We start from the raw sequence: 26026 nt of genomic DNA on the forward strand, positions 1-26026 counted from the left end.
CCTGTTGCATTTTTCATCTGACCTATAATCTTCAACCAGTCTATCAACCACCCACATTCTTACTGTTATAGAAAAAATCAATACCTTTATCTCCTGTAGACTGTTAAACTACTATGTTAGTCTTTACTCATGTTCTTGTCAGCCTTTAAAGTAGTCCTACTTGTCTAGAGTTCAACCTCTTCAGTGCCCCAGTTAGAAAAAGTCTTTTAAGTGAGGACTTTTTGTGTGGTTGCTTGAATGGAAGCCTGGACATCCATCTGTCTATCTGTGTTATCTATTTATATATGTTTTTGGATGCTTGTGCATCGTTTTATCTCGCTTGCATTCTTCTTTGAAAGAGAAGGAATGGCTTCACTGGCCATCTTTTCTGGGATTCCCTTGGTCATGCCTTGTGTCTTGTTGATGACTTATGTAGTTTAGTTCCTTTCCATGATTGCTTCTCCTTTTCTTAAATGCTCAGTGTGCCAATACATTTTCAGTCCCAGAAGGTAATTCTTTTTGAGAATTGTAAATTTATTAGTTTGAACCTGTGTTTCTGGCTCTTGCATGTACTTGAATCATTCACCATTCAGCCCAGCACCATATTCATGGGTGATTTCAGTTATAACACTTTAAACTGGGATACATACATAACCACTAACACATAGGCTTAAAGCTTCCAGATTTTTGTCAATTCTAACACATGGGACAGTTAGTCTGCACAATTAAATCAAATATCCAGTAACTGGTACTTACAAATATGAAGGAATGTTGCTCTCAAGTAGTGTAATGTCCTCAATTGTAAGATCAGATCACAGAGCGATCACCCTTGAAATAAATATAAAGCCTGAACTTCTAGCAAACCTCAAACCCTTTACGAGCTTTTACAAGGCTAACTATATCTCTTATTAAGCAGAGCTAAATTGCAAGCCCCACACTCCCCCAAACCTTAGAGAACACTGCGACCTGTGAGGAAGTATTTACAGTAACCCTGTACAAGCATGTAAATAACGGCATAGAATTAGCAGTGTCAAACTGAAATCAATAAATAGCTTGTACAACAAAAGAAAATCCTGTTCAGAAATAGGAAGGTCTATGGTCAACAGGCAACGAACTCCATCAGTCTCAATAACAAACTCTGTAGACTAAGCAAGTCCGCCAAAGCCCACTTCATGGTAAACAATAGCCTCCCAGCCTAAGGAAAACCATAAGGCATTTTTCATTTATGTACACAGCCTTAAGGGGGGGCATCCAACAGAGTGGGCTGAACTAATAGTAAATGAAATTCTCTTTACTCTGAACCAGAGGATATCGCAAATTTGCTGGCTGATAAATTTATCTCGTTTTACCCTCCCAACTATCACTGATGGAGTCCTCACTGCATTCTCCAAAGCTAAAAAAACACTACATACATGCATGGATGTTCTTCGTGTTTCACTGTTGCAGTCATTACATTTGGGGTAATCTGCTGGCAGGTTGCCCTCAGTCGCCTGATCAACAAAGTCTTGGGTCCTGCGTCGGTTACTGTCCCTTCTTCCATGACGTCAGTTCGTCAGGAATATAAAACATGCAGCCAACGCCATTTTCATCGGTCTTTCTTGCCGCGTGGTGCCCGAAGCAGTTTGCAAGTGCCGGTCGGCTGACTCCTGAAATTTTCGTTTTCGAGTTTCAGAACTGAAGTCTTCAACCTAAAGCTAAGTACCCCATTAGGGAAACTTTTTCTTGCTCCTTACCGATGTCAGTAAAAGTTAATAATTGTATTACTTGTGGAAAGCAAATACCTCATAAGGATTTTCATTTGTACTGCATTTCTTGCCTAGGCCCTGACCACAACTTGCCTTGCTGTCGGTTTTGTGCTGAATTTAATCAACGCACTATTAAGCGTCTGTATGTTTTTGCATCTAAATATTTTGGCTCAAGATTTAACTATCCAGAAATGTCGTCGGTTAGCAATCCGACTACCGGAATACACAAAAAAACGCAAAGAAAAAGAGACAGACTGTCGAGGTCCAAAACCGACAGCAAAGCTTCTCCTAAGCCAGTCGCTGGTACTCAGTGAGGCGCTTTCACAGCCCCTGATACCCGCTACTTTTGATTCGCAGGCCTCTACCGAGACCCATTTGGAGTCCGGTATGCCACGAGACAGAACCCAAGGATGTTTCTACCTTAGATGGGTCTGGAGCCGCTGAGCAGGCACCGGCTTCTGAGGGTGTTTTCAGGCCTAAAGATTTGTATATTAAACTGACGCCATCTTCAAAACCTAGGCCAAAATCAACTTCTGTGTCTAAAAAACTGACGCTTAGGCCACATGTACAGGCCCCTATGCCTAAAAAAACAAATGATCAAAATGGCTGAGGATTTAATTACCTTGATCAGGGGTTCCCAACCCCATCCTGCTAAGAGGCCTAGGCAAGGCACTGATTATGAATCTTCAGATCAGGTTTCCATTTCTTCTGATTCCTCTTATGATCAGGAATTATCTATTCCACCTTATGAGGACTCTGATGCAGAAGAATCCTCCTCCTCCTGAGGATTTTTCTTTTGGAGAAACTTTGCATACCTTAAGGGAACATTTTCATCGGGAGAGTCAGGATTTTTCAGAATCAAAAAAGAGGCTTTGGGATTTCCTCCTTCCTCAGCATAGGCCTTTGGCTATACCTCCTGTTCTAGACGTTGTTGTTGATGTTTTCTCAGAATCCAGCATAGCTCCCGATTCCCTGCCTCCGGCTCCTAGTAAGCCATACAGATATTACAGGGTTCCTGACTCCCACAAATTCCTTTTTAAAAACCCTGCTGCTGACCCTGAAACCATTTCTCAGGGTCCCAAGGGTGTTAAGGCTTCTACTGCTAAAAATCCTACCCCTTCTGATAGAGACTCTAGGGCGCTGGATAGATGGGGTAAGAAGGTTTACACTTCTGCAACCTTGGCAATCAGGGCTTTAAGCTGGAACATGTCATGGGCTTACTTAAACAGAAAATGATGTTGATTTCTGACTGTGTGGAAAATAGTTACATGATTTATTGCATTCAGCTGAACAAGTTGGAAAGCATACTTTGCAATGTGGTTTTGATTCCTTGGAGGCCTCTTGCGAGGCCGCTGTAACTGGATCTGTGATAAGAAGGCATGCTTGGCTCAAGGACCAAAATCTGCCTGATCATGTTAAAGCAAAATTGTTGGATGCTCCTTTACAACAGGACAGTCTGTTTGGTAATAAGGCAGAAGAAGTTTTGAAAAAGATGGAAGACAAAGCTAAATCTATGCAAACTGTAAGAGATTTCCTACAAGTGCAGCCACCCAGGTTCAGTAGGCACTGGCCTACTAAGAATTGGTCCTTTCCAGTACCCACCAAAGCCGCTCAGGTCAAACCCAGACATTCCAAAGGCTCCAGGTTTCAATCACAAGGAACTTACAGAACAAAACAATGGGGTGCCTCCACCTCCAAATCTGGAAATAGCAAGGCACCTCCCTACGGTAAACAGTCTCAGTTACTTTCCTCTGCCATTTCCAAGCACTTATCTTTTGGCAGCCCCTTTGGGGGGGAAACTAGCACTTCATGCACAAAATTGGCATCTAATTACCCAGGACAAGTGGGTTTTAAATTTAGTATCCCAGGGATAAAGATTTCATTTCCACACATTGCCAATCCCAAACGGATGGCCAGTTCTGCCTCCAAATCAAAGTTATGTCCCTCATGAATATGGGGGCTATTCAACCAGTACCAGAAAAGGAAAAGGGACAAGGTTTTTATTCAAGACTTTTCTTGGTACCCAGAAAAGACAAATCATGGCATCCAATTCTGGACGTATTCATTCTAAATACATTCTTGGACGTTCCAAAATTCAAGATGCTGACTCTGCAACTGTTACTCCCTATGCTAGGCAAGGATGTCTGGTTGGTAACTCTAGACTTAAAAGAGGCTTGCCTGCATATCCCAATCAGGGAATCTTGCAGAAGATACCTCCACTTCAAAGCAGGCTATTTGCATTACCAGTTCTCTGCACTGCCCTTTGGCTTATCTACTGCACCCAGGGTCTTCACAAAGTACCTGGCACCAGTAATTGCATTTTGCAGACAAAGAAACATTCCAATTTATCTTTATCTGGACGATTGTCTAACTCAGGCAGAAAACAAGGACACTCTTCTACGGCATCTGGCGTTTGTAAAAAGGCTTCTAACTTGCCTAGGGTACACCATAAACGAAAAGAAATCACAACTGGTACCCTTTCAAATAATTACATTCCTGGGTGCAAGTTTGAATACAGCTGCCCAGATGAATTACCTCAAGCCAGAAATACAAATCCAATTGATGACTTACTTCAAACAAGTGGCCACAAAAACCCAGTTATCTGCAAGACAAATTCTGCAGGCCTTGGGGTTCATGGCTTCCTGCATTCTACTAATTCCATATGCAAGACTGCATATGAAGAAACTTCAATGGTACCTAAAAAGTTTATGAAGTCAACATTGTCACAACCTGGAAACAATGTTTTTTATCATTCCTTGCCTGCAGCAAGAGTTCCTGTGGTAGGCAGAGGCCTGTCACCAAAACAAGGGACTGTCATTCATTCCACCCTTTGCCACCCAAACCCTGACTGCAGATGCATCAGATTATGCTTGGGGGGCACATCTGGCAGGGAGATGCATTCAGGGTGAGTGGAGCCCAAATCAAATGCACCTGCGTATCAACCAGAAAGAGATGCTAGCTGTACAGAATGCTCTGACAGCCTTCAAGGACTTTCTTCATCCAGGATAACTACTGATAAAGATGGACAACACCACAGTCATGTGGTACATAAACAAGCAGGGGGGTACCCATTCCTCCCCTCTTTGCAGACTAGCCATGGCTTTGTGGAACACAGCCTTGACTTACCTACAAGCTCAATTCCTGCCAGGAAAGCAAAATACTCTGGCAGACGAACTAAGCAGAATTCTTATGGACCCACACAAATGGAAACTGGATCCACAAATCTTCAGCATGTTGACACGCAAATTGGGGAGCCCAGACATAGATCATTTTGCCTCACCCCAAAACTATCAGTTGGACAAATTCTGCAGAAGAATCCATCACAAAAAAAGCTTGGAAAGTGGATGCTCTATCCTTCAGCCGGAAAAACCTATCAGTCTATGCCTTTCCCCCTCTGCCTTTGCTCTCCAAGGTATTACTAAAAGTCAGACAGGAAAAACCAAAAATAATTCTGATTGCTCCAGACTGGCCTCGCCAACACTGGTACCCGCTCCTATGCAATATGTCACACCTTACTCCATGGTACCTGCCTCAGACACCTTATCTACTGTCTCAGCAGAACTATCAACTTCTGCACACTCTGCTCCAAACTCTGAATCTTGCAGCATGGCTAATCAACTAATTCCACCAGTTACATCTCTCAGCAAACCTGTGATGGATGTCATTTTGGAGGCTAGAAGGCTTAGTACTAGAAAATCTTATGCTGATAAATGGAAAAGATTCTGTGCCTGGAACCAGGCACAAGGAATAAGCACAGCAATGCCCCATATTCCTCAGATTCTGCAATATTTAACTGAGATGCTTCACAAGGGCCTATCTTTCTCTTCCATAAAAATCCATGCCTCTGCCATTTCAACTCATTATAACACAGAGCCTCCCCTCTTTACTCATCCCCTGCTAAAGCAGTATCTCAGAGGGGCCAACAATTTAAGACCTCCCAGGAGAGCACTTACTCCTGAATGGGACCTCAATTTTGTGTTGGAAAAGCTCACCCTATCTCCCTTTGAGCCAGCTGCTACTGCAGACATAAATTTTCTCTCTTGGAAGACAGATTTTCTTTTAGCAGTCACTTCAGCTAGAAGGATCTCAGAACTACAGGCTCTCATGGCAGTGGAGCCTTTTTATTATTTCTACCCGGACAGAGTGGTGCTCAGGACCAATCCATCCTTTATGCCTAAAGTGGTATCTAATGTGGCTCTTAATCAGACCAGTCATCTGCCAACTTTTTTCCCAAATCCGCAGAACAAGGGGGAGCAGATTCTGCATTCATTAGATGTACACACAGCTAAGATTCTACTTAAACAGAACAAAATCTCCAAGAAAATCTGAGCAACTACTGGTGGCATTTGCTGCGGGGGCAGAGGGAAAGGCTATTTCAAAGCAGACTATTTCAAAATGGATAAGCCATTGTATTCATTTCTGCTACATGCATCATGGTAAACCTGTCCCCAAGGAGATCAGATCCCATTCCACCAGGGCTGCATCTACTTCTGCAGCCTTTCTCAGAGGGGTTCCTTCCAGAGACATTCTAGAAGCTGCTACCTGGAGCTCAGTTCATACGTTCACCAAACATTACCATTTACCTCTCTTCTCTAAATCCAGAGCAGGCTTTGCCACTGCTGTCCTGCAGGGCCTGATAGCTGCTCCTAATGCTGTGTAATGCCATCCTCCCAACCATAGCTTTGGGATTCTACCCAAATGTAATGACTGCAACAGTGAAACACGAAGAACATAGTACAGTTGTGTACACTTACCATAAATGTAGATGTTGAGTGTATTCACTGTTGCAGTCCAGGTTACCCACCCGCCAGCCCCCTATTTTTCTCTTTTTATACCTCTTCTTTCTTTTGCTATGCTCAAATATATATATATATATATATATATATATATATATATATATATATATATATATATATATATATATATATATGTTACTCCCCATTTGGGGGGCACCTGACATCTGGGGCAAGAAAAACTGATGAAAATGGCGTCAGCTGCATGTTTTATACCACTGACGACCTGACGTCCTGGAATACGGGACAGCAACCAACGCAGGACCCAAGACTTTAATCAGGCCAAATGAGGGCAACCTGCTAGCAGATTACCCCAAATGTAATGACTGCAACAGTGAATACACTCGAACATCTACATTTATGGTAAGTGTACACAACTGTACTTTTCTGATAATATCCCAGAATGCCTTCTAAATAGCTTGAAACATGACCTGTCAGACCCCTAGAATCTCTCTTCATCCACAGCCTGCAGACAGGCTGCCTCCCTAGGGAATGAAGAACTGTAATGGTCATTCCTCTAGACAAAGGGGAACATTTTCTTATTTTCGTATCGTGTTTCAACAGTGTTTCATGTATTAAAGTTAATTAACTGCATGTCCATGGGCTGTAGTTCTCAGTGGTTTCTTGTCTTGGTAAAGTGAAACATAAAGGAAGCCATAATCATTGGTAGGTGCAGTGTTGTAATTCAAAATGTTTGTCGCATATGTTTTATCCACTTGCCATTTTACCTTAAATACATTCTTTTGCATTTACTAGGTAAACACTATGGTGTGTACAGCTGTGAAGGCTGCAAAGGTTTCTTTAAGCGCACTGTGAGAAAAGACCTCACTTATACCTGCAGGGACAACAAAGACTGCTTGATCGACAAACGACAAAGGAACAGGTGTCAGTACTGCCGGTACCAGAAGTGTCTCGCCATGGGCATGAAACGAGAAGGTATGGTAAAAGACTGGGATTTCATGTAGTTATGTCTCTGGAGATTTTAGGCTTTGTCGTTAGAACTGATGCAGTTTCTATAAGTTGCTGACTAATAAATGGTGTTATAATGCTTATTTTCCTGATGTTTGCTTCTGTGGCCAAGAGGTCAAGAGCCATGTAAGACGTGTTCCACTTTCCTGCATTGCCTAAACTGATTCTTGCTGGATATTGTAATTGTCATAAAGAACATCATATAGGGTATAATATGATTCCATTTTACACCTCCAGTCAAATAAAAATATCAACTTTTTGTAGGAAAAATGTAAGTTTTTCTCTCCAGCCTTTTGAATGATAGCACCTGTGTCCCATTCACAAAAAAACACAGAAGAGACCAAACAGAATACCTCAGAGGCTACCGGAGGAGCAAACCTCTCTTCGTACCTTTCAACCCCACCCCCCCCCAAAAAAGAAAAAAAGAAGATAAGCAAAAGCTGCAATTCATAAAGTCTTTTTTTTTTTTTTTAAAGAATGAAGGCTTATCCAGTTGCTTGGCATAAAGTGGTGTTTATCCCACCATTGCAAGTGGTAGAACTTTGCATACATAGCATGCCAGTTGGGACTTGGAAATTCAAAATTTTACTGTGATTAAAATTACCAGTGTGGTCAAGTGGCACGTAAAAATGTCATTTGGCTATGTGGCAATCTGTGTGCCAGTGTGTGGTAACCCTCTCCATTATTCCTGCATCAGTAAGAAAAGTATGCCTGTTGTTAGCACTGCTTGTAGCTTTGATACTATTTGTGAATCATTTAGTGTTTCTGCTGGCTACTAACCTCTTTTGAGTTTGATTTGCACAAACAAGAAAAATTACAGCCCCTTCAGGATAGTGGGTTCCAAGATCCCATCCTTTGTTTATTATAGATGTTATATTTATGGTAGGTTGTGACCTACATTGTATATGGCATGTATTATTTGTACATTGACATGCCCTGAGTTCTTCTCTAAGGATCTCCATCTGGTGACACCACCTTAATGAGAGACTGTGTAAACCTGCTCTGTATTCTGTCATTGAATTTCACAAGCTGTCATTTATTTCCATGTCAGTTTGCTGACTCTGCCACCAGTGATGGTGTGATTTAACGTAAGCAAGCAGCTCATTAGGTGGAACAATATGCTGGGGAATGGAAGACACTGCATGTTTTCACTTCATACCTGGCAGTGACCTGCCATATGCATGGTTTGTTTCACTGTGTAGTATTATTCAAACTTTCCTGCTTTTTCTGATAACTGGCCTTATCCTGTTCAGGTGTGAAGTAAAGGAGGAGCCTGCCAGGACAGGCAACAGGTGCAACGTAAATAAACCACTCCAGTGTGGGATGCCAGCACACACCCTACTGACAATTTAGGATAGTCTGTTGTCTTTGAGATGTAGAAGGAAACTGAATCATCCACAGAGTCTCACACAGATACATAAGGGCATGTAGACACCACACAGAAGGTGCCCTTATCAGGAGTTGCAGTGGAGGACCCACTACTCATAGATGGCAGGGATCTACTTTGTATTACTTACTGTTGGTGTTAGTGTCACAGTAGTACTATCTGTTGTGAAAGCATGCTCTGTGCACAAGCTCTCCTGTAGAAAATGCATTATGGGAAAAGTAAGCTGCATCACTCCTCCTTGGTCTTTTAGATAAATTAGCTTATACATGTCAACATGACTTGTACTGGTGTGGCATCTTTATCAGGTGCCTTATCTATGTAGAGCTAATGATATGACGTAACAGAACCTCTATAAACTTGCAGCTTTAGCAAAGCCCCTCTTGCAATGACAGTAAGAGGTGGTTCCATGCTAAGCCTGTGTTTGTGCCTCAAAAACTGAACAGTTCTTGTAACAGTCTGAATTTTAATATGTTGGCAGTCTTATGTAGAAGCCCTGCCTTTCTGTCACATTCATAGGTCGACAATACAACTCGCCTTGTTTTCATATCATGGAGGGTAAACGAATACCAAAAGACTGAGAACATTAGACAGTTCCACTACCATACCTTAAAACTGCAATATGTAAATACATATTGTGTATTCTGCAGTAAAAGTTAAGAATACGAATATTTGACCATGTTGTCTTTTTCGTTTACATGTATGTGGTCTGCATACAAGTAATGCTTAATGTAGATGATCATGAATAATATAGTAAGCATAAAGAACTTGGTTACCAGCACAATTCTACATTAACTCCACTGTTGTCGTTATGATACCATTCACTGTTCTAAGATTCAGTGGTTTGAAATATTTCTGTTGCTTTTCATTTTGGTTCAACATTCAGTAAGGTAAAATGGCGTTAGAGCTACAGGTCATTCATTTGCATGCTGTAATGAGAGTTTTGGAGGGTCTAAGTGATAATGTGCCATTTCTGTTTTCCCACTGCTACTACAAGTTCATCATTAATTGTAGGGGTTTTCGCGGTTTGCTTAACCGTGGTTTCGTCCGAAACCGCGGACCGCGAGTGTCGGTCTTTTTCTTTGCGTTTCTTAACAATTTGCGAAGTCGGAGGATCCGACGGCATAATGTACGCAAAATCTGAGCCGAAAAACTGTTCAGCAAACTCCGACCGACGCCTAAGCGTTCGTCGGTTGAAAGAAGCACAGGCTAAACAGGCTGCTACGTCGTGGTCTGGGCCTAAACAAGGTAAGCAGTAAGAGTGGAAATCTTTATGAGGTATTTGTTTCCCACAAGTTAAACAGTTATTCACTTTTTCTGACATCGGCTGAGGCAAGAAAGAGTCCCCAACGGGGTACTTAGCTTTTTAGAAGTCTTCGAAGTAGTATTCGGTAGTAATAATCTCTGGATCTGACCGACCGGCACTTGCGAACAGCTTCTGCTTCGGGCGCCACGCGGCAAGAAAGACTGAGGAAAATGGCGTCGTCTGATGCCTTTATACCCGAAGACCAGCAGAGATGACGTCGGGTGAAGTGCGGCACCAGCCGAGGCCAGACCCAGACTTTGGAATCCGGCCGACCGAAGGGCTGCCTGACGACAGGACAACCCATTTGTTAGGACTGCAGATGCATCCTTGAAGGACATGTAGGGGTTTCCTACATGGTCACAAGTAGGGGATATAGAAAGAAGGCATGTTTTGTTGTGCTGTTTATAACTATAGGGAGAGCATGTTCTTTGTAAGTGATTGTGGTTGTAAAACTGCAATATTGTAGTGTTTTATGTTGTAGGAAACGTAACACAGGGTAGTTCTAGTGCCTCTTGCGTTATGTTTAGGCTGATAGGTAAGTACTAGGCTGTCAGTCTGCAGACTATTACAAGTCTAGCCAATAAGAAGAGGTCAGAATTAAGTCCGATACCTTGATGATAAGACTTTAACCATTATGCCAACCGTCAACACTGCTATATCTGTGAATTCATCTGTTGATACCTATATGGCCTAAGAAGTGGCCCAGGGTTATTATGGAAATGTTTATTTTCTGTAATACAGTTAAAAGGGAAAAATGCTTCCACTGGAATTAATTTCTTTAACCAGTGGTGTTTACATTTTTTTCAAGTCTTTGAAGCACGATGAAAAATATTGCTATGTGTGTTTCATGATGGTTGGTTACTCACAGACAGGCCTGCCACATGATGTTATATCACTAGATTGGGCAACAGCATGCTTTTGTCCTAAAAATGACAACATTATATTTTTTCGGGTCTATATTTCTTCGAAGATGAAATTCCTTGAACCTCCGTTCACCAAACATTATTCAGCGAACATTCACATCAGCAAACGTTTCATACAGGAAATTGAGTTAATTGGCTAGCAGTAGGAAATTTTGATTTGATACAATGTGGTCTGTACTGAGAGTAGGGATCAGGTTGAGGAGACCCTGGAGAGGTGGAGATAAGCTCTAGAGAGGAATGAAGGTCAGCAGGAGTAAGACAGAATGGGTGTGTGAATAAGAGGGAGGATAGAGGAATGCTGAGGATGCAGGCAGTATAGTTGAAGGTGGATGAGTTTAAGTACTTGGGATCAACAGTTCAGAATAATGGTGAGTGTGGAAGAGAGGTGAAGAAGAGAGTACAGGCAGGGTGGAATGGGTGGAGAAGAGTGTCAGGAGTGATTTGTGACAGACTGGTACAGTAAGAGTGAAAGGGAAGGTCTACAAGAGGGTAGTGAGACCAGCTACGTTGTATGGGTTGGAGATGGTGGCATTGACAAAAAGGCAGGAGTCAGAGCTGGAAGTGGCAGCGTTAAAGATGTTAAGATTTGCACTGGGTGTGACAAGGATGGACAGGATTAAGAATCTGTATATTAGAGGGTCAGCTCAGGTTGGACGGTTTGGAGGCAAAGTCAGAGAGGCGAGATTGCATTGGTGTGGACATGTGCTGAAGAGGGATGATGGGTATGTTGGGAAAAGGATGCTAAGGATGGAGCTGCCAGGTAAGAGGAAGGCCTAAGATAAGGTTTATGGACGTGGTGAGCGAGGACATGCAGGTGGTTGGTGTGACAGAGCAATATGCAGAGAACAGGAAGAAATGGAAGCAGATGATCTGCTGTGGTGACCCCTAACGGGAACAGCCGAAAGAGAAGAAGAAGAGGCTAGCAGTAGGAAATTTGCCCTTTTTCCCACTGTAGTCTGATCTCTGAGTTAGTGTATGTAAGTAGGGGGAGTCTGGGGGGCACAGCCCCCCACCTTAGTGGGTTTGATATACTATGCTGTGTGTGATGGCCGAAGTGGTGGGCAACTAATTCTGTTTCCTGTGTAAAACATTTGCTGAATAATGTTCAATTAACTGAGGTTCAAGGAATTTCATCTTCAATGAAGTGATAAAGACCCATTTTGTTGTCATGGGAATGACACAACAAGGTTTGAACTTCTTTGGGAAAAAAGTGGTAGTTAACATATCTGAAAAGGTCTTTTAAGAGCCACTAAAAATGTATGGCACCCAAACTTAATTGGGTCACGACTCAACAGAGATTTAGTCTCAGCTCTGAAAAGGAAATGGCAGTATTTGTTTTCTTTTACAGGCACATCTATCACACAGACTATTTGAACAGTATCTGCAACAAAAGTAATAATTTTAGAAGAATAGGCTTGATTTTAATGTGATTGTGGCAAAATGTGGATTCCCTTCCAGCTGTTATTCAGAAGTTTCTTTAAATGGGAATTAGCACATGGAGAAGAGGAATAAGAAAGTGACGGAGGTGTGTGTGTGTGTGTAGTTTTAGGTCTGAGAAAGAGAGCTATAGCTCACCAGCTGACAAAGATTTAGTATTTCTTTTTGCACTCCATTACAATCCAAACAATTCCTGCATGTTTCCTTTGGAAAGTTCTTTTGCTGGTTTTTGGTTAGCTTTGGAGGGATGTGGTGATCGCCAGTAAATAAACACTTGTCATTAGAAGGACACACTTTAGTAGTAAGACATACTGCCTTTCTAAATGGATTGCCAGAGTCTTCAAGTTTGTAAACCAAAGATGTGTCACAACAATTACAGGAAGAAGTGGAGGTTTAATTTGTCTTCCATCTTAGCTTTCAGATAAGGACTGGACAAATTCCTAAGTTTAAGTGGGGCTAAGACTGAGCATGGGAATCTCTCTCATTCTGAGAGACATACAATGCTGCACATATATAAAATGTGCACAAACCTAACAAACACACACACATGTTGGGGATACTGTATTTTTTTCAGACATGCTAACAATTTCACTTACTGTCATTTCCTGTTTGTGTTGCTGTCTTTTTAAATGAATAATAGCTCAAGGGGTTCTCTGTCCAGCCTCCATGAAAACAGCCTTGTGTTGGTTATGGCAAAAACAAAAATGTCTGACTGTGTTCTTTTTGACAAGTAGCATGATATGTTAGATTTGTGAACCTGACAGCTAGTAATATCAGTAAAGACAAAGAGGTCATAGTTAAGGAAATCCCTGCAGGGAAGGCATTTTTAGGTAATGGTAACTCCATCTTCACAAAGTGTTAAACAAAATACTGAGTTTATACAAACTGCATTGAGAATAAGTAATGAATTTTAATATTTGTTCACTAGTCACTTTTAAAGTGGCTTCTAGTAAATCATTTTAATAAACTCCTTCCATTGTCAGCTAACTTTCGACAGAGTTTATGTTGTTATACTGTTAACTTCTAGCAAAGCCAGGTTTTTTGTGGTTATGCAGGATCCATTTATTGGATCTCTTTTCCCTGCACCCTGCTGACTTATTCATTATTATGACAGCCCTGTGCTTGTATATTCCACAGTGGATGAAAAAAGTCCAGTATTAGGGAGTGGGCCAGTCTGCTGCTTCTGTGGACTGTCCTATTTTCACCCTGTGAACAGTTTGCACACTCCACAACTGCTGCCCTCTTGAAGTGCATGCCAGCTGTCATACATGCGCAACCCTCTGACTAAGGAAATCACTGTTCTATAAGGTAGGCCCACTAGTCTCCCTGCTGCTGGCATTACTCCTACACTTCTCCATATGTCACTGATGTAGTAAGCTGAGCTACTTTCTTCCTTCTGAAATGGGCAGGCTGAGGAGGGTAGGTCATTCCCAGCCTCTCCCACCCAGTCCATCCAACACTAGTGCTGCTAGTTGAAGATGGGTTGTCTGGGGTACAGTCATGGCTGAAATACATTTCTCCACAATTCTTCTCCAACCCCAACCCTTCTTGATCTGTTTGTTTATATAACATATATTGTTGTCACAGTGTAATCAACTGGTAACTTTCTTTGTCTATCATCTGCTCATTTGCTCTGACATCTGGAAGGTCACATTGTTTTTTTTTTCTTTTGGGTGTATCACAAGTGTATTTGCGAGCACTAGTGCGGTAATGTCATGTGACACATTTGTGGTACTGCTGATTTTCTTCGTGTTTCACTGTTGCGGTCATCACCTGTGGGTTATCCCTGCTTTGGTAGCCCTCGGCTGGCCCGAATACCAGAGTCAATGTTTTTCTGTGTCAGCCACTGTCGCTTGTTGACTGACGTCAGGTCATCAGTGCTGTAAAGCAAGACGCCGACACCAGTACATCAGTCTTTCCTGCCGTGGAGCCCGTAGCAGAAGCAGTTCACAGGTGTGCCTGTCGGTTGCTACCAGAGTTAGAATTTCACCTGAAAACGTCTAGAGTTAAGTACCCCATGGAGGATCCTTTTTACTTGCACTAACCGATGTCTGAAAAAGTTAACAATTGTCTCGCCTGTGGAAAGCAGATCCCACACCGAGACTTCCATTCATACTGCGTCACTTGTTTAGGCCCAGACCACGATGTCCCCCATTGCTGGTTCTGTGCTGTCTTTAACGCGAGAACCATTCATCGTAGAGCTCTTATTGTAGAAAGGTATTTTCGTCTTCTGTCTTCGCATTCTGAAATGGCATCAGTCAGCCAACAATCCGGAGACATTCCGAAAAAAATGTAGAGATAAAGATAGACTCAGACCACACAAGGCTAAGCCTTCTGACGACTCTACCGCTAAACAGGCTGTCAGTTCTCCGGAATTCAGTGAGGCATTTTTGCAGCCCCTGATGCCTGATACAATATCTACGCAGGTGTCTACTGAGACCCTTTTGGAGTCCGGTATGCCTCAGAAATCTCCTTAGTCTACAGAGCCTTTGGTTGTCTCTGCCTCAGTTGGGTCCGGAGCCGCGACGCAGGCACCGGCTTCTGAGGAGGCCTTTCGCACTACCGAATCTAGACAAAAAACAATGTCTTCTCATCCGACTACCGTTTCTCTCAGAACGATGGATACTCTTAGGCCCAGAAGCCAGGCAGTCCTAGAAAATCTACCTCAGGCCACCATCTTACTCCTCCTCCACCACCCCAAGCCCAAATGCTTAAAATGGCAGAGGATCTTATCTCCCTTATCAGGGGCAGTCAGGCCACAACTTCTAAAAGGAAAAGACACCCTTCTCCTGAAATACTGACAGAACAGGATTCTGAGGAATCTGATTATTCAGATTTTGAAGAGGAACAACAACATCTGACTGCTTATGAGGATTCAGATGCAGAGGAATCCATTCCTTCTGCCTCCTCACCAGAAGACCTTTCCTGTGGAGAAACCCTTCACACCCTCAGGGAACATTTCTACTAAGAATCCCAGGACTTCCCTCAGTCTAAGAAAAGACTAAGAGTTTCTAGACCTGCCCCACCACAGACCCTTGGCCATCCCCCCTATCTTAGAGGTGATGGGTGATGTTTTCCATGAATCCAGCTTAGCCCCTGACTTTCTCCCACCTGCTCCCAATAAACCTGACAGGTATTACAGAGTACTGGATTCTCACAAATACCTGTACAGAAATCCTGCTGCAGACCCGGAGGTCATTGCACAAGGACCTAAAGGAGCTAAGGTTAGTTCTGCTAAGAATCCTATTCCTTCTGACAAGGATTCCAGAGCTCTGGACAGATGGGGTAAAAAAGTATACATCTCTGCAATCTTGGCTTTCAGAGCAATCAACTGTCAGTTCCATATGTTAATATATCAACAACACACTTTGGAACTATTAAAACAAAAGATTTCAGCCTTTTCTAACTGTGCCAATTCGAAAGAGTTAGATTTACTGCACTCTACTTGTCAAGTGGCCAAAAACTCATTGCACTGTGGATATGACACCCTAGAAGCCTCAAGCAGGGCAGTAGTGTCGGTATCTGTCATTAGGAGACCTACATGGTTAAAGGAACAACCTCTCCCTGATCATGTCAAGTCTAAATTAATTGATGTACCCTCGGATAAGGACCGCTTGTTTGGAGTAAAAGCAGAAGAGGTGCTTAAAAAGATGGAAGACGCAGCAGAATCTATGCAAACAAAGATTTCTTTCAGGTGCAACCTCCTAGATTCTACAGGAATTTTCCCTCTAAGCACTGATCCTTTCCTGCACCTAGCAGACTGGGCAAAGTAGGCCCTGCAGGGACAGACCACCCAGACCCCTAATCCACGGACAGCAGAGAACCAAACAGTGGACCACTTCCACCCCAAAGGCAGGGAGTTCTAAGCCTTCCCTGTTTGGCAAAAACTCTCAATGACTCCCTCTACTCCCTCTACCCCCTCTGCCTTCCTTTCACTCACCAAAAGCTGGGAGGAAGGCTCTCCCTCTGCAAAGGAAATTGGCTTTCTGTTACAAAAGACCAATGGGTCTTAAAGATTATTTTTCAGGGATACAAATTCTCTTTCAACGAGCTCCCAATTCCAAGAGGGTACCCAGACTTACCTCCAAATCAGTGGGCAGAGATATTGAAACAAGTCCAGACTCTCATATCCCAAGGGGCAGTAGAACCTGTCCCCTCAGATAAACAGGCAAAGGTTTTTATTCCAGACTATTCCTTGTTCGCAGAAGAGAGGGCTCTTGGCACCCCATCCTGGATCTATCCATTCTGAACACCTCCCTGGTGGTCCCCAAATTCAAAATGCTAAGGTTGCAGCAGCTGCTGCCTATGCTGACAAAAAATGCCTAGTTAGTGACCCAAGACCTAAAAGTTGCCTACCTCCACATCCCCATAAGGGAATCCTGCAGGATGTTCCTGCACTTCAGAGCAGGCTCACAACACTTTTGGTTCTCTGCGCTACTCTTTGGCTTATCTACTGCTCCCAGGGTATTCACCAAATGCTTAGCCCCGGCCATAGCATTTTGCAGACAGAGAACTATACAGATTTACCCTTATCTGGATGACTGCCTCATTCAGGCAGGTTGCAAAGAAAAGCTGCTCCAGGACCTCCTCTTTGTCCAAACCCTCCTAACCTCCTTAGGGTTCACCATCAGTGAGAAGAAATCAATGCAAATACCCTCCGGGAAGATTATTTTCTTGGGAGCACTGCTGGTCACAGCATCCCAAATGGCCTTCTTATCCTCAGAAAAGCAGAGCTTCCTGCCTCTCTACTTTATCCAGCTGGCTTCCAGAAGTTACCTCACTGCTTGGAAGTTCCTGCAAGCCTTGGGGTACGTGGCATCTTGCATCCTCCTAATTCCTCTGGCCAGGCTTCACATGAGAAAACTTCAGTGGTATCTAAAGAACCTTTGGTGTCAGCGCACTCAGCCTCTAGAGAACTCTCTCCCTCTGATCCCCTGTATAAGGATCGAGTTTCTTTGGTGGGCAGGGGCCTGTGCTAAGAACAAGGGTCTTCCCTTCATCATCTGCCCAACCAGGCAGACCATCACCACCGACGCCTCAGACATTGCTTGGGGCGCTCACCTAGCAGGCAGATGCACCCAAGGTCTCTGGGATGCCCAGCACCTTCCCTTACACATCAGCCAGAAGGAATGATGGCAGTACAAAAGGCTCTGACATCCTTCAAACCCCATCTCAGGCCAGGGGTTCTCCTTATTAAAACAGACACCACAGTAATGTGGTACATCAACAAACAGGGAGGGGCCCAATCTTACCCTCTGTGCAGGCTAGCCATGAACTTCTGGCTAACAGCCTCCTCCTTGGGATTACACCTAATAGCCCAATACCTACAAGGGATCAACAACACCCTGGCAGACCACTTAAGCAGAAACTTACTGGACCCCCATGAATGGCAGTTCCACAGAAAAATCTTTTGCAAGTCACTCAGAAGTGGGGAACTCCAGAGGTGGATCTCTGTTTCGCACCTCAACCACCAGCTGAAAAAATTCTGCACCAGGGAGCATCACCACCTAGTGTGGAAAGTGGGTGCATTGATCTTCCCCTCGAACTCCCTCTTTGTGTATGCTTTCCCTCCTCTGCCTCTTATTCCCAAGGTACTGATCAAGATAAGGGAGGAGAGACAAAAGGCGATCCTCATTGCTCCAGATTGGCCCAATCAGCATTGGTACTCCTTTCTGTGCAGCCTGACATTACAGCCTCCCAGGCAGCTTCTCCTGATCTCAGACCTCTTGACTCAGGTGGGGGGGTGGAATACAGCACCTAGAGTTGCAGACTCTCAAACTGTCAGCATGGCTAATATTCTACAGATAAACAGGGGGCCCCTGTTAAGCAAACAGGTCCTAGACATGATCATACAGGCCAGAAGGCCCAGCGCCAGAAAATATTATGCAGGGAAATGGAAAATATTCTGCTCCTGGAGCCATTCCAGAGGGAGCAGTACCTCACAACCTTCCATCCCTCTTATCCTGGACTACCTAGTGGAGTTGCTCAGTAGTGGCCTCTCCTTCTCTTCTGTTAAAATCCACGCCCTAGCAATTTCAGCTCATACAGATCAGCCCCTTCTAATATCAGACCTCCCAGAAGGCCACCCACACCAGCCTGGGACCTGAATTATGTTTTGAAAAACTTACCTTACCACCCTTTGAACCTGCTGCTTCATTAGAACTGAGATACCTCTCCTGGAAGACTGCTTTCCTGCTAGCTATCACCTCAGCCAGAAGGGTTTCCAAACTTCAGGCACTGATGGCCATTGAAACCTTCATCATTTTCCATGCAGACGGTCTCCCTGAGGACTAAACCCCTCTTTATGCCCAAGGTGGTATCTAATGTGACTCTCAACCAGGCCATACATCTACCCACCTTCTTTCCTATCCCTTCAAACAGGGAGGAAAGGATTCTGCACTCACTTGATGTGCACAGACAGCACAGGTACTACCTGGACCATACTAAACCCTTCAGGAAAACGGACCAACTTCTTGTGAGCTTTGCCCCAGGGGCAGAGGGGGGAAGCCCATTTTCAAGCAAACCATTTTCAAATGGATATCACACACTATCCATTTCTGCTACATATTACATGGGAAACCAACCCCTTAAGTCTATTTGTACCCATTACACTAGGAGAGCCTCCACTTCCACAGCATTCCTCAGAGGATTTCCCACCAGGGACATCCTGGAAGCTGCCACCTGGACTTCTGTCAATACCTTCACAAAGCATTACCACCTACCTCTTTACTCTAAGGCTTAAGCAGGGTTTGCCTCTGCAGTTCTGGAGGGCATGCTGACCCATGCCTAGGTCTCTTACTAATCTTACCACCCTTCTCAGCTTTGGGAATCCTCCCACAGGTGATGACTGCAACAGTGAAACATGAAGAACATAGTACAGTTGTGTACACTTACCATAAATGTAGATGTTTGAGTGTATTTACTGTTGCAGTCCTGGTTTCCCTCCCTCCTTCCCCTTACATCTTCTTTCCTTAGGGAGACACAAGCTTCTTACGGTGGGTTTCAGCCACCAGGACCACTTTACCATATTTCTTTGGGCTTCTGACTGGTTAGGGCAAGAAAAACTGATGTAATGGTATCGGCTGCCTTGCTTTATGGCATTGACGACCTGATGTCAGTCAACAAGCGTAGTGGCCAATGCATAAGAACATTGACTCTGGTATTTGAGCCGGCTGAGGGTTACCACAACAGGGATAACCCACAGATGATGACTGCAACAGTGAATACACTCTGACATCTAGATTTATGGTAAGTATACACAACTGTACTTTCTCTTTTGGACAGAATATTGTCCTCCTGCCATACTGATTGCACAGAGGTCACCTGGGCTTGTTGACCATGCCTTTTTTCTCATGACAACCACATCACATGGGTGCACAGGCAAAGTGACATGACTGTTGGGCTTTGTGGTGATTTTTTACTATTGTATACTAGGCTGTATTAAAAACAATATATTTCTATCCTTTTAAAATTAGACTTTGTATAATGCAGCATTGCTTACATGCTCTTGTGCTGAAAGAATTCAGCAGAGAAATCTGAGTTAAATAATGCAGTCTATTAAAAGAGTTTGTGTTGTGCCATACATTGTGTATGATAGGGCATTACCATTTTTTAACCCATTTTTGTTTTAAGTGCACAAAATAAAATTAAGGTACATGTATTAAGCCATACTGAAAGTCAGCATGGGGTCCTGATGAAGAGAAGAAAAGTCAGCAAGTAAAGGAGCGTAGTAGTGCTGAAATTTAATTCATCCTCAAGTCTTGGTGAGTACCTTTGCGAGGTGGACCCTGTTTTTCACAAAATCTCACCAAGGCGACACTGATATATAGACTGTATTTGTATAGCATATATCATGGGCAGAAGTAAATCAAAAATAAAAAAAGATAGCTGGGTACACAAGACCCAGGATAAAAAAGTGCCCAATCCTGGTAGACGCACTGGTGCCAGGACTAGAAAAAATGACCGTGTAGAATCCTCAAAATACAGAAACAATCCTACAGTGGGGCCAGGCCAGGCTCATGGGGAGGATGGCTCACCCTGTTGTAGAAGGAAGTAGTAGTCCACAAAAACGACAAAAATTGATTGGCCAAAGAAGAGCCATAAAGATGACAGAGTGGATGGACTATTGAGGATAAGAAAGAAATGATTTATTGTTACTATTATGTAAAAAGCTCAGAATTTCCAGACACAAGATATACAAAATGATTAAGAAAGAAATTAGAGGAAAGAAAAATACTTCTGCAGGAAAAACTGTCAGAAGCTTCAACTTCAAATAAAAATTTGCTTTCATTAATGCAGCAGATTTTTGAAAAACAGTATACAGATAAAGAAACTGATCTCTTTGGAAAAAGAAGCCTCTGAGGAAGTGAGAAAATATAAACAACAAAACCTAGAGATATTTGAAAAATATAAAAAAGAAATATGGACATGGGAAAGAAAGAGAGATTTGATATGGTGCAATATTTATGCAAAGGAGAAAGCCAAGTTAACTAACATACAAAAGGCAGTTTCAAAGATATTTGAAGAAAAATGCAGGCAAAGGCATCTAGATATGGAAAATTTCGCAATAAAAAGACTAAAAGCACAAAGATTTAATGTAGAAAAAGACGATTAGTAAAGTAGAAGTTAAAGAAATAGAAGGTGAAGTTGTGGAGTACCTGTGAAGTGATGGATTTAATGTAGAAGGTCTAAAACAGACTACATCACAGCATGATGGAGCGAGTCCCCAGAATAAGGAAAAGCAAGAAAATCAGGAGACGTGAAGAAGAAATATGGACATGGGAAAGGAAAAGAGATTTATTATGGTGTAATATTTATACAAAGAAGGAAGCAAAACTAACCAATTACAAAAAGAGCAGCACCAAAGATATTTGAAGAAAAATATAGGGAAAGGAATCCGGATATGGAAAACTTTACAATACAAAAAACAAAACTAAGAGGAAAAGTAGAAAAAGAGATTATTAATGTAGAAGTCAAAGAAATAGAAATTGAGGTAATGGAACAGCCGCAGAGAGAAGGATTCAGTTTAGAAAATCAAATGCAGAAAGCACCACAACAGGCTAGAGCAATGGATATCCAAATTAAGGAGAAACCAGTGGAACAGAAAGCAACAGGTCAGGTGCCATATCAAGATATTTTGGAGCCTTCCACAGGAAACCAGTATAAAAGTTCACTTGAAGCTAGACAGGAAGGAAAGGAACAGGAAACTGTAGGAACTCTGATGCAGTCTATGTTGAGGAGTGATAGGCCAGTGAGTTTCCATATGAGAAAACAACAGATGAGACAGGATGAAATTGAAGAGAATGTGCCACAAGATGATGTTATAGAACTTTCTATAGAATGCCCGCAGGAAATGGAAAACAAGGGATGTGCTCTCAGTATGGAAGAAAAGGAGTTAAGAGAAGAATTGCTTGATTTAATAGACAGACATATATCAAGATCAATGAGAGAAATACACTGCAGAAGGTTAATAAAACCCCAAAAGTCAGAAGTTTGATAAAACAAATGAACACAGTAATTAGGACTGTCCATAGAGATTCATGCGATATTACAGAGGTAAACAGTATTTATTACTGTGCTGCTAAAATAATAACTGATAAAATTCTACCACAGGAACATAGGATAGTGAGGGAAAAGGGGGGGGGGGTAAAAGCGATTACCATCATGGAAATATAGAATAGAGAAAACTATAAAGCAGCTAAAACAAGAAGCGTCATTGTTAGAAGATTATAGAAGAGGGAACAGGTCAAGAAAAATATTAAGAAAGAGGTAATAAAAGCAGTGCGCAGTATTAGGACAGACCAGGATCTATTATGCACTATTGGAGATAAACTAAAAATTTCAAAATGGGTGGAAAGACTTAGAAGATACAAAGATAAATATAAGGGAAAAGCACAAAATATGCAATTTACTGATGACCCAAAAAAGTACTGAGAAATAAGGTAAAAGGAATTGATAGGCTGCCGAAAAAAGTAGTAGTAGATACATTTAGGAGAAGTATCTGTAAAGATCCTGTGGAACATAACAAAGATGCTAAATGGATAGAAGAAGTAAAATAAAGAATAAGAAGTTTAAAGGTACAGGATATGAAATGGGATGAAGTAACGGCCAGTGAGATTGAAACAAAATTGAAAAAAGCCTCTAATTGGAAAACCCCAGGCCCAGATGCAGTACCTAACTTTTGGCTTAAAGTATTAACTTTTTTACATGAGGATCTAGCCATGAGTAAGAACTGTTTATATGCACACCCCGAACAGACACTGCACTGGTTAACAACGGGGAAAACAATGCTCTTACTTAAGAGTGAACCTGCAAGCTACCCTAAAAATTATAGACCAATAACTTGTCTTCCGACGACGTATAAACTATACACAGGGATTGATGCCGACAGAGTTTATAGTCATTTAGAAGAAAAGTCAGTTATGGCAGTAGACCAAAAGGGCAGTAAAACAAAGTCATATGGAACAAAGGATAATTTGTTGTTAAATAAAGTTATAGTGGAGAACTGTAAGAAAGGGAAGAATCTAAGTATGGCATGGATTTGACCATAAAAAAAAATTGATAGTATCCCACATTCATGGATAAGAGTGCTTAAAAATGTATAAGGTACATCCTACACTGATTGATTACATTACAGTAACCATGAAACAGTGGCAGACTACTTTGCAATTAAGCCATGATAAAGGACAGATTATTATTCCAGGGATAAAAATCCAAAGGGGGATATTCCAGTGTGACTCCCTGTCACCGATGTTATTTTGCCTTGCCATTAATCCATTAAGCTGTTTACTTGACAGCTGAGGTCATGGCTATAATTTGGTTTCTAGAAAACAACAAAGTCTAATGACTTCTCATCTTCTCTCTGTCGATGATTTAAAATTGTATAGCACATCAGATGAGGAACTGAAAACACAGCTGCAGGTTGTCAAAACTTTTTCAGATGATATAAGAATGTCATTTGGTCTTGATAAGTGTGCAAAAGCAACCTTTAAAGCAGGAAAGCTGCAGCACCAGGAAAATATCAGTTTGGGACAAGAATGTGATGTAAAAGAACTTGAGCAAGAGGGAGTATATAAATATTTGGGAATTGGTGAAGAATCAACAATAAAACATGAACAAATGTGAATATAACTTAGTAAGGAATACTTTAGAAGACTTAAATTAATCGTGAAGATAGCATTGACACCTAGGAATAAGATCCAGGCTATATAAATCAATTTGCTCTTCCTGTCCTAACTTATAGTTTTGGAGTGATTGACAGGCCTCAAAAAGTGTTGGATAGAATGGATATTAAAACAAGAAGGATGCTTCATGCTCACCAAATGATTTATAAAAATCAGTGTATACCAAGATTATATATTCCCCGTTCCGAAGGAAGGTTGGGCCTCCTTGAAATTGATTACATGTATAGATTTGCAATCGTGGGACTCCACACATATCTACTGACCTGACAAGATCCAAATGTGGTGAAAGTTTTGAAACATGAGGAGAATAAATCTAAGATGACATCTCTGCTTAATTTAGCAGAAGCATATACTTAGTCAAGCAGGAATAGAAATCAAACCAGAAGTGGATAAAAACCAGGCAGCAACTGAATGTGCCAAAAAACAAAAGAAAGAATGTAAGGTGAAGGACCAGATGAGAAGGCAAGAAATGTGGAAAAAATATAAATATAGTTGCAAGTATAGAAAACTTCTGGAAGAGGATCATGTTGATCAGGAACGAACGCAGAAATGGTTAAGGAGAGGTGAATTTACAGCAAGAAATTAAAGGTTAATATTGGCAGCCCAAGATAAGAAGCTGGTTTACCAAGTCCATTGAACATGTGGGAGAAACAGACCTATGTCAGTTTTGTGGAACCGAATTGGAAACGGTCACACACCTTATTGCTGGTTGCGAGACTTTAATGGCAGAGGGTCTGTATACTGAAAGGGATAATAATGTGGCGAGATTGTTACACTGGAGATTGTGCAAACATTATGGTATCGAAGTGGCTGAAAAACACTGGAAACATGAGCCACAGAGAATCATAGAAAATGATGAAGTTTACATCACATGGGATCACTCAATACCAACAGTCCAAAAGATAGATGCTAGAAAACCGGATGTAGTGGTCCAAGAAAAGAAGACAAACGTAGCATTGATCATTGAAATCACCACACCTAGTGACTACAATGTCTTGCGTACAGACACACACACAGTCCTAAAATAACTCGATCTGCAGGCAGAAACGAGAGCCATGTGGAAGAAGAATACCAAGATAGATCCAATAGTAGTAGTAGCAACTGGTCTTATCTAAATACGATTGTAAATTATTTTTATATGTTACCAATTCATGTAACATTGTACGAATTGCAGGAGGAGTCATTATTGGGCACATTGCGTGTGCTGTGAAGAGCACTTTTGGCTAGCATCAAAGAGTGAAACAGTATTAATTTCATGAACTTTAATCGTACTTTGACATAGGAATGGGGTCCATTCCAGCCATGTCAAGACTTGGAGAAATTAAAAAAAGAAAGTTTGCATTGCCATTACAGATGGTGTAGCTCGTTCATTTAGAACTTGCTGCTGGACTCATAAAGTTGAGATGTTCAGTTTTAGTTTCTGACTCCAGTAATAAGATATTTTCTTATGGGTTAGTGCAGTTTACCCCTGATTGCAAGACTTCATTTAGCTAGTTAATAGCCCAGATGCATTGCTGGTGGTAAACCTGGTGGGGAAGTGCTATGAGAATTCTGTGGAGTACACTAATTAGTCGTAAGGTGCAGACTGTTAAAGTGGAGGGGTATGGTGGTGGTACAGAGGGATGAAGTTCTGCTGTGTTTGATTATTGGCCCAGATGCTGCAGGGACAGGTGGGGGAGAGGGTAGGAGTGAGTAGCTGTAGGTGGCTTGCCCATCCTGGGGGAAGAGAGAGAGATGGTTTCTTTTGCTGCTGTGGTGACTATAGGCATATGTAGTTTTATCACCACATGAACCACACTGTGTCTCCTTTCTGTAGTGTGCTGCACTGTACTGGCAGAGGCTTGGTATATTTGATAACAGTCATGCACCCTCACATGAGCAATGCCAGTGGTGCTCACGAGCCACTCACAAGAGGTTTGACGGAGGTTAGCAAGATCCATAGAATGAACAAATGGGGTTTACATCACTGTTTACTTTAATGTCTGACTCGTGCAGGAGTGCTGGTAAAACTGTACCAGAGGACAGAAATAAAAGTCTGCCTCATGAATATAAAGGACACCGCCACATTTTGGCTTACGAATTAAAGTCTGTTTCCTGTTGGATTCAACTAGGGAAGGGGCAGTTTTTTGGCAACTCCTACTGAAAGCAAAGCAAAAAAAAAAAAAAAAACATGTACAGTATAGAGAAAAAGGTGTTTATGGACATTCATTTGTTTTATACAGCAGGTGCTTGTTATTTTATGATACCTGAAATACTTAGTGTAGTAGTTTCCAAAATAATGCTACTCTGTTGTATGCTATTTTCTTG

At 42.1% G+C, this 26026-nt stretch overlaps 1 protein-coding gene across 3 annotated transcripts in view; it reads left to right on the top strand.

The window, feature by feature from the left end:
- The window catches only part of RXRA (retinoid X receptor alpha), a 1663729-nt gene that overhangs the window by 1428003 nt on the left and 209700 nt on the right, over window positions 1-26026 (top strand). For all 3 annotated transcript variants that reach the window (XM_044058644.1, XM_044058646.1, XM_044058645.1), the window contains exon 6: window positions 7274-7453. In XM_044058644.1, coding sequence (XP_043914579.1) covers window positions 7274-7453 — 180 coding nt within the window. The remainder of the gene's footprint in view (window positions 1-7273; window positions 7454-26026) is intronic.

The sequence above is a fragment of the Protopterus annectens genome, chromosome 16.part0 (genome assembly GCF_019279795.1).
Source record: "Protopterus annectens isolate FY-2018-M chromosome 16.part0, PAN1.0, whole genome shotgun sequence".
Classification (NCBI taxonomy): domain Eukaryota; kingdom Metazoa; phylum Chordata; order Ceratodontiformes; family Protopteridae; genus Protopterus; species Protopterus annectens.